This window comes from Trachinotus anak, unplaced genomic scaffold (genome assembly GCF_046630095.1).
Source record: "Trachinotus anak isolate AG129_WGS33_773 ecotype Australia unplaced genomic scaffold, CSIRO_AGI_Tana_v1 ptg000016l, whole genome shotgun sequence".
NCBI classification, from domain to species: Eukaryota; Metazoa; Chordata; class Actinopteri; order Carangiformes; family Carangidae; genus Trachinotus; species Trachinotus anak.
In genome coordinates this window covers 50,657-60,188 of record NW_027273867.1, presented here as the reverse complement: position 1 = coordinate 60,188, position 9,532 = coordinate 50,657, and the positions used below count along the sequence as shown (strand labels likewise).

Sequence of the window (9,532 nt, the reverse complement as noted above, 5' to 3'; positions counted from 1 at the left end):
GCTGGGGCTGGGCCAGCGACCGACCTGCGGCCCGCAGGCACGCCTGCGTCACCCGTGGATCCCGGTGCTTTCCCTTCCTCCCCTCCCTCGCCGGCCTCACAACAGCCCCAGCCCGCAGCGGGAGCAGCGCCGCTGCAGACCAGCCCCAGTGCTGAATCGCTTGAAAGCTTCTTAGAACTGGTGAGGGCGGAGAGCGAGGTTTCCATGCCCGAGGCCACGGCAGATGCTCCAGACGCTACACCTCCACCGTGCACCACCCCGGCAAAGGTCGCCACCAGCCTGGATGACCTGGAGCCCGCCATGGCGACGGCTCTGGAGCCACACATGCCCACGCGCCATTCCCTTCAAGAGAAGCTGTCTGCTCTCCAGTGTGCCTTCTTCAGCTACAAGTTTGAACAACTCGCCATCCAAGGTAAATCACAGAGACAAATGGACGTGGGTTACTTGTGTCCAGTGAATGAGTGAAATGAGGTGACATGCCGTGTGTAATTCTCAATCCAAATATTCATTTTCAGATGCAAAGGACCTGCATTTAAAGGCTCTCCGGATCCAGAGGGATGGCGCGAAAGACGACATCTGGCCTCCTGGTTGGAAACCCCGGGGAACAACATCTCTCCAGGACTTTCTGGCGGAGAAGATCAAAACCACTTTAAAAAAGAAGAGAAGGGCTTCGCAGGTGATGGAGGAGCTGAGGATGTCAGCCAAAAAGGCTCGAAAAAGCACAGAGGGACACTGTTGATGGGGATTCACGGTGGTCAGGATGTTGCACTGGTGGCACTGACACTTTAAATGTACATAAGCAAAATGTTTTTATTGGTTGATATGTTTTGGGTTTTTTTTTTTTTTAAAGCAAGGATTTGCAGACCTTTTGTTTGTTGTTTTTGTTTTTCACATTTGACTTTGACCCTTTGTACAGATTGACTATTTATTCTGTTTTGTATTTTTTCTGTGTGGTTTGGTGTGTGCCGAGTTAAATAAATAATTGTAAAGTACCACATCTGTCTGTGAATTCAGTCCTTAGTGGAAGGAGATGCACACACATCACTTACAAGAGCAAGGGGTGTTAGGAGTAGAGGCGCCACATGGAAGCCTATTTAAAGTCAGTAGCAGTATTGCAAACATTGTTATTAGGGTAGATCTTTTCATATGCCGTTGACTATTTTGTTGAAGTATGGCACACCCAGTCGAGGCCCATGAATGGGTGAATAATATCAATGAAAATGAATAATATCCAAAATGAAAAGAAATAAACACATAAGTGGATAAATAAAGTAAGAAGAACATTATAAAGCAGCCACACTGACGGATGCAATATTGTGTTCACCTTTAATCTTCCAGTTGGCAGTGGCATTTCCCTTCAAGTGTAAGAGTAGCAAAGCCTCAGAGTAAACGATGCTCTGTTCCAAGAAAGAGCACTGTAGTCAAAACCTTGCTTAGATGCAAAAGGCCTCCATCCAAAAAATACAACACACAAGCAACAGGAGCACAAAAATGCAGCACGGCACCCTCCACAATAATGTGCTGGGTTACAATCAGGGAGGCAATAATACTGCAGCTGGTACCGGTGGCTCTCTTCTTCTGTGACAGCATGTGCAGGTGGCTAATCGGGTTGGTATTTTACCTGATTTCTATCGTTCCAAATGAAGGATGAGCAGGGCCAGCATGAGAACTTTGCTGTGTGTCTGTCAGTGTCCCCCAGCTGCCAAACCTTATCATATATCTCCATCTACTGGTCAAAAGTCCAAATGCTGCCTCAGTCACAAAAGCAGAATATGCCAAAGGAATGAGGATTTCATTTGTTGCCAGCAGCATTGCCTGGGACGTATATCTGTTTCTGTCTTCCTACAAGTACAGCAGCTGCAGCTGCATGCCAGCACCCGCATGTGTGTGAGTGTGTGAGTGTGAGTGTGTGGATGTGATTGAGTAATAACGTCAGTAGTAACTGAATGAAATATATTTCTCTAAAGTCACAATGTTTTATGTAAAAAAGACCTGAAATGTACGGTGCTTTTAAACTGCTAAAACCTAGATGCAATACCCCTTCGTTATTATTATCATTATTGTTGTTATTATAGATCTTTTAAGATGCCATGTATTATTTTGTTGAAGTATGCAATAATGGAACTATAGGACCAACGGAACAATTTTGGTATTATTTCTTCATTTATCTTTTTTTGAAGTCACTGTTTAAGAGTTTAAACACAAGGTTTAGAAAGTGATTTGTGATTTATTGGTCTTAAATTGATAATTGAGTCGAGTGTCCATAGCCCTGACCTGACCTGACTTGGTTGTAAGTTAATAATCCATGACTTTGTCCGTGCCTCCACATTATTCTTGAGTCACATTGTAAGTTGTCTAACTTCTATGCACTGCATGTGTTTTGAGATCAATCATTGTAGGCTATGCTAGGTTTAACTGCCATTGAATGGCGAGAAGTAGTGGATCCCCTATAATGTGATGCAATTCAGAAGCTCATAAGTAGCTGTTTTGCTATTTCATTTCCTCTCCAGTGTTTTGCAGGTAACGAGGATGAGGAGACAGACAAATATAGTTTTGAATAGCTCACGCATTGTTTTCAAATAAAGTGATGTACTATGAATTGATATTGTCCTTGCCTCATTTCTGTTATCCCTGGACTGTGTGCATGATCAGCGTCAAATTCTAATCTTCACCGCTGCATGTGCAAGGTAATGTATCTTCATGGCTCGCATTAAGCATCCACAAGTATATAGGAATATCACTTTTAAAACATATGACATTACACTATAATCAAGTTTTGTTTTTTTTTTTTGCACACTATTAGCAATTTGGAGGTTCTGCAGTTATCATGTGTCCAAAAACAATGAACAAAAAGATTTATTGAAACTTGTGTGCTAGAATGCAAAAAATACAACAGTACAACCACTCCAACAGACAATTAAATGACATAAATGCTAAAATACAAGAATAAACAATAAATACAATATTAGGTGAAAATATATTCTATTTGAGGACAATGCTTCACATAAGGATCCTGGGCTGCTGACAGCAACAGGCCTGCTGACAGGACAACCTCAACTGTCGAGCCACTCCAAATCTTGTCCTTCCCCTCCGAAGGCTTTCCTTGTGACTCCATAGTCCCACAACAGTTCCTCACCAACCCTGATGTCTCTTTGGGCGATAAAGAGTATTGTTTCTTGTGGGCCTTCAGGAAAGTTAATGGTGTACTTCTTGGGTTTGACGTTAGGATTTTTCCTTGAATGGTTCATCCTTCTGCCATAAGTGTCCCTGTCTGGATGACATACACAGGGGAATGCAGTAGCGTCAATGCACATACCCCGGGCGCTCTCTCCCTTAAAGAAGAACAGATACCCTGATTGTGGCCTCTGTTTCCCTTCAGCTTCTGAAATGGTTGTCCCGTGATAATCGCAGATGACATCTCCTTTACTGAAGGGCATAAGTGCGATAACACCTGTGAAACAATGAATAGAAAAGCATCAGTCATTATATGCACACAGAAATATTCACTCCCTTTTAAAAGATTATTGGAATCCAAATTCTGAGTGCATTTACCTTTGCCCTTTTCCTCTCCAAAATCTTTCAAGGCCAGGCCCTTCCATTTCTGCTCAGTTATTGAGCAGATGAGGGAATCTTTGTCCTCAATTTTTTGTTGGTGAGGAACCCAGGCCTTCAAAACGTCATCAACGGTGGGTTTGTTGGTGGTCCACGTTGCCTCCTTATCTAATATCATCTGTACTCTGGCTGCTTGAGGGGGGTTGAATTTCCTGCCAACAGAATGACCTGTACGATGGAGTGCAAAAGGTAAGTAATATAATATAAATAATGCCAGTGATGAGTGCATGGGGAAAAAAAACAAAAAACTTCAATGCAACACAACTGCCTCCATTTACAAGACATGCACAGTGCTTACTCAGAATGTATTGAGTTCGCTGCCCAAGCTGAAGATCCCTCCACTTGTGGTAGTAGGGTCGGTAGTGTGGAAAACCAGCCTGTATGGACTGCTTTTTTGAAGGCGGGTCACCATTTAGTGTAACAGGGAAGGTCTTGCAGAAAGCATCCCAGTCTTGCATGGATGCGGGCGCAGTTGGCAATGATGCACTGCACAAAAGAAAAAAAGAATCTATCACACTTTCCTGTTGAAACCTGAAATGGGGGATTACTTCCAACAATAGGTGGCATTTTAGAATGCATACCTGGCCTGTCCCGGGGTTGGTTGTCCTTTCAGCGCCTCTGATTGTGATGCTGATGCAGCCACGGCATCCTCAGATTCAAGTGGCAAGTACCTGTGGTTTACATGTGTGTAGGCCAATTAGAAAGCAGAAAAAAAAATTGCTACATGTCCTAGTTTGTTTGATTGTTATGAGTACATTGTCAAATCAAAGTCTTGCAAGCTTTTTAGAGCACACTTTTGATGTAGTAATGCCAAGCACTCACTTGGCCTTCAGACGTTGTAAATCTGATGCTGGGTTGGACAGTGGGACCCCACCCTCTCCAAGGAAGAACTTGCTCTTGTCATCTTTGTTTACACTTTGTTGTTCTAAGGAAACTGGCCTGATATTGTTGAAGTAGCATTCAAACAACTCCAGAGAAACAAAGAAAAAATAATTATTATAGTATAAATCCATTCAACACATACATATAAAACCATCTCCATAAAGGAAATGCATGTTGAGAATGAATGACTTACTCCTTCCTCTTCTTTGGTTAGCGTGAAGCTCTTACATTGTGCTGTGGAACTCAACTGAATGCAAACACCGTCTGCAACTGGCTTTCGGTCAATCCAGTCTTGTACCTGCGTATATGCATGTGGGATCATGATGAAACTCTTCCAACTTAAAGTAATATAGATTTACTAACATTTGTATTATTATGATTATTATGATTATTATTATTGTGGAGGTGCTTACACAGAGTTCCATCACTGCATTTCCTGTCAGCCGATGCTCTAACAGCAGGATGGCCTCACAGTAATGTCTGAAGGTTGTAGCTGCAGTGTTAGGAATGTAATCTCCGCTGACTATCCTTTGCTGGATGTAATCAATTTCCTTCTTTGCAACGGCAAGGACGTCCTTCTTTTGAGACCTATTGCAAAAGATAACACAGTGTAGAAGGGGTCTATGCATTACTACATCAGTGCAACTGATAGTGCAGTGGTAATAAGATAATCATACCTCTGTGTTGGCTGAATTGTCAGGCAGATTTGAGGAGTGTTAGTCACTATAAATCCTCGACTCTGAAGGCGATGGCATAGGTTGACACAAGATGCTGCATCTTTGCAATACTCTTCAAGCTCCGAAAAGTCCCACACTCTGCCCTCTCTGGCAAAGATTTTCTGGGAGGTAATTGCTCTGGATGCTTCTTGCTCCCTTTCCTCTGGGGTGTTGTTTTTCATACACACCCTCTTCAGATGAGTTGCAATGGATTGTTGGGGCTTGTTGCAAAGCAGGCAGTAGACGCTGTTTCTCTCCATATGGCTCATCACTGCTTTGGTTAACAATGACAAATCTATCAATATGGGGAGAAGCATCATATCATTAGGAGAATAACATTTTTATTTTTCATTTATCTTATTTATTTATGTGTGTGTGTGTGTGTGTGTGTGTGTGTGTGTGTGTGTGTGTGCGTGAGTGAGTGTGTTTTTTTTCTTCCACTAAAACAATGAACATGGTGTACAGTGAATACATATAAAAACATTTATTCTCTAACTTGTGGGTTGGCATGTGTTGTTTCCAAATACTAATTTGCGTGTTGCAAAGTCAGGTCATCAGTGGAATAACAAACTCTCATCACATAAATTAACGTATTCAGTGTTTCCCATACATAGACCATTCTGTGTGCGCACCGCCACAGAATGGAGACCAACCGCCACAGAATGATTCTGTTTTGGTTTTTTTTTTCGTTGTTGTTGTTTTCCCTCGTCTGTGCTCTCAACGTAATATCGTTCCGTTCATTCATCTCCGCATAGCGCTCTTTCTCTGTCATTCTCGGACACACGCGGACACACACAGACACAGACAAGCGCGCATATGCCGTGTGTCAGTGGAGCGCCACATATTGCTACCTGGTCTGTGGGAAACACTGGTATTTATGCAGCAATAAATGCAAATCTACTGTAAAGAAAATGGCACTTGCGTGTTTCAGAATTCTCTTGTTTGATGTGTCCACAGCAGGATCTCCTGCTGATTTTACCAGTCGCCGGTGGCTTGCTCTGTGTAACCCCATGACAAGTGTCAGGGTTGGGGTTAGGGGGATTTCATGGTCAAGACTAAGAGGTAAAAAAAAAAAAAATCAACAGAATGGCTTTGGGAGCACATTTCAGGCCACTTTGAGTGGACTGGGATGAGTTGGTAGTGTGGCGTTTGGCGGCGGTGCTTTGTCATGTGTCCTCTTGTCAGAAATCGCTATAGTCTGCAGATTGTAGCAGGATCTGACAGGCGCGGTCAAGTGACTTTAGATATGGCGGCGTCGTTGGGACTTCCTCTGCCACAGGAAGTGTTCCTTCAAAATAAAACGACGCAAAGCTCGACGATGGTTTGTCGTTCTGTCCTAACAGGTGAGTGGTCAAGACGAGCCACGACACGTTTAGTTTGTTTACAAGAGCTAGAAATGTTCATGATTTCTTTCTTCCTTTCTTTCTTTCTTTTTTGTTTTTTGCAGTTGCAACGTAAAATAAACATAGAAAACAAATCTACCTACCAGTATCATTGGTCGCAGGCGACTTGAGTGAAGGTCATTCCTGTGTTTTCTCTTTCTTTCTTATTTATGACATTGCTGCCCCATATAATCAGTAATCTTCCATCCCCTGCCCCTCAACCCAGCCCCTATGCCCATGATTGGCTGATGGCGTTGCGGTCTTAACCAATCAGGATAAGTCACCTGGGGACGGGGAGAAAAAAAAAAAATCTTAGATGTGGTAAACAGCCCTGCATCCCCCGTCCCCGGAGCGTCCACAGCTCGGAGAATTCCGACCTTAGGGGGATTTCATGGTCAAGACTTAAAGGTTAAAAAAAAGAGAAAAAAATCAGCAGAATGGCTTTGGGAGCACATTTCAGGCCACTTTGAGTCGACTGGGATGAGTTGGTAGTGTGGCGTTTGGCGGCGGTGCTTTGTCATGTGTCCTCTTGTCAGAAATCGCTATAGTGCTGAATCGCTTGAAAGCTTCTTAGAACTGGTGAGGGCGGAGAGCGAGGTTTCCATGCCCGAGGCCACGGCAGATGCTCCTGAGCAGAAGGCCGGAACGGTGCCGCCGACCAGCCCAGACGCTACACCTCCACCGTGCACCACCCCGGCAAAGGTCGCCACCAGCCTGGATGACCTGGAGCCCGCCATGGCGACGGCTCTGGAGCCACACATGCCCACGCGCCATTCCCTTCAAGAGAAGCTGTCTGCTCTCCAGTGTGCCTTCTTCAGCTACAAGTTTGAACAACTCGCCATCCAAGGTAAATCACAGAGACAAATGGACGTGGGTTGCTTGTGTCCAGTGAATGAGTGAAATGAGGTGACATGCCGTGTGTAATTCTCAATCCAAATATTCATTTTCAGATGCAAAGGACCTGCATTTAAAGGCTCTCCGGATCCAGAGGGATGGCGCGAAAGACGACATCTGGCCTCCTGGTTGGAAACCCCGGGGAACAACATCTCTCCAGGACTTTCTGGCGGAGAAGATCAAAACCACTTTAAAAAAGAAGAGAAGGGCTTCGCAGGTGATGGAGGAGCTGAGGATGTCAGCCAAAAAGGCTCGAAAAAGCACAGAGGGACACTGTTGATGGGGATTCACGGTGGTCAGGATGTTGCACTGGTGGCACTGACACTTTAAATGTACATAAGCAAAATGTTTTTATTGGTTGATATGTTTTGGGTTTGTTTTTTTTTTAAAGCAAGGATTTGCAGACCTTTTGTTTGTTGTTTTTGTTTTTCACATTTGACTTTGACCCTTTGTACAGATTGACTATTTATTCTGTTTTGTATTTTTTCTGTGTGGTTTGGTGTGTGCCGAGTTAAATAAATAATTGTAAAGTACCACATCTGTCTGTGAATTCAGTCCTTAGTGGAAGGAGATGCACACACATCACTTACAAGAGCAAGGGGTGTTAGGAGTAGAGGCGCCACATGGAAGCCTATTTAAAGTCAGTAGCAGTATTGCAAACATTGTTATTAGGGTAGATCTTTTCATATGCCGTTGACTATTTTGTTGAAGTATGGCACACCCAGTCGAGGCCCATGAATGGGTGAATAATATAATAATAACAGGTGCGAACACGAACTGACACGCAGGGGTTGGTGTCAGGCCTGTCCCATTGTCTTTCAAAGCGGCAGTAGAACTCATTCAGATCGTTGGCCAGGCGGAAGTCGTTAATGGAGTGGGGGGGTTTGGGTTTGTAGTTAGTGATCTGTCTGAGCCCTTTCCAGACGGAAGCAGAGTCGTTGGCTGAGAACTGGAGCTGAAGTTTCTCAGAGTACAGTCGTTTAGCTTCTCTCACCGCCCTGCTAAACCTGCACTTGGACTCTTTAAACCTGTCCCTTTTAAAGTCAGTAGTAGTATCACAAACATTGTTATTACGGTAGATCTTTTCAAATGCCGTTGACTATTTTGTTGAAGTATGGCACACCCAGTCGAGGCCAATGAATGGGTGAATAATATCAATGAAAATGAATAATATCTAAAATGAAAAGAAATAAACACATAAGTGCCTGTCTAATACACTCTCCCACAGCTGTTGAAAGGAGTCCTGGCTCAGCGGTGTGAGGGACCCGTTTTTGTTTTTTATCAAAAGAAAAATGATATGATTCATTGTTTTTTAAATTTGTTTTTAATTGTTTTGTGTTTGTGTGTGTGTCTGTGTGTGTGTCTGTGTGTTAGTGAGAGAGAAAGAGACAGAGAGTGAGTGAGTGTTTGTGTGTGTGTGTTTGTCTGTGAGAGAGAGAGAGAGAGAGAGAGATATGTTGGTAAAATTCCTCATCTTTTCATCTTTTCATTATTCTAGGTTGTGGCCAGCAGCAACAAAAAGAAGCGCTGCTGAGCGTGTTGGCCCAAGATGGATAGAAAAACACAATATACATGCATCAAGTGCAAGAAATGCATGCAAAACACACAGCAAGTAACTGTGCCACTCATGTGTTGTGTAGGCTTGTATGAAAAGGCAATGTGTTCAGTGGGGCTGATGTGTTGACATGGTTACTGTGCAGAGTTGAAGAGATGGTAACTCTTGTGATTAGTGGCCCCGTGTCTCCATCTGTTGGACAAAACAAATCATTGCATCCACCTTGGGAAAAAAACAGCAATCATTCAACCTGCAGTTACAGATCAGTAAAAAGCACTCATTTTAGCCTCAAAACAGCCCATGAAATTGAAATACAGTCAATTTAAGCCCAGCTCTAATGTTAGCTGAAGGCAAGTATTTGCTTGAGGTCAATGGTTTTGAGGTTTTAATGTTGTATGTTGTATATTGTATGTATTGCATGTTGCTGTTTTTTATTGGATTATAAAATGTATTCCATGCCTTTGTTGTAAACTCTTTATGTGCCAATTAAA

General features: G+C 43.3%; 1 protein-coding gene across 1 annotated transcript; it reads right to left on the bottom strand.

The window, feature by feature from the left end:
* Window positions 1-3,052: 3,052 nt before the first annotated feature.
* Window positions 3,053-5,535, bottom strand: LOC139634592 (uncharacterized). The gene is made up of 8 exons (XM_071501149.1): window positions 5,172-5,535; window positions 4,908-5,082; window positions 4,688-4,792; window positions 4,435-4,580; window positions 4,194-4,283; window positions 3,911-4,098; window positions 3,553-3,780; window positions 3,053-3,451 (listed from the first exon to the last, which is right to left on the bottom strand). Exons 1-8 carry the CDS (start codon window positions 5,528-5,530, stop codon window positions 3,054-3,056), a joined length of 1,689 nt encoding a protein of 562 aa, XP_071357250.1. The 5' UTR covers window positions 5,531-5,535; the 3' UTR covers window position 3,053.
* Window positions 5,536-9,532: the final 3,997 nt, after the last annotated feature.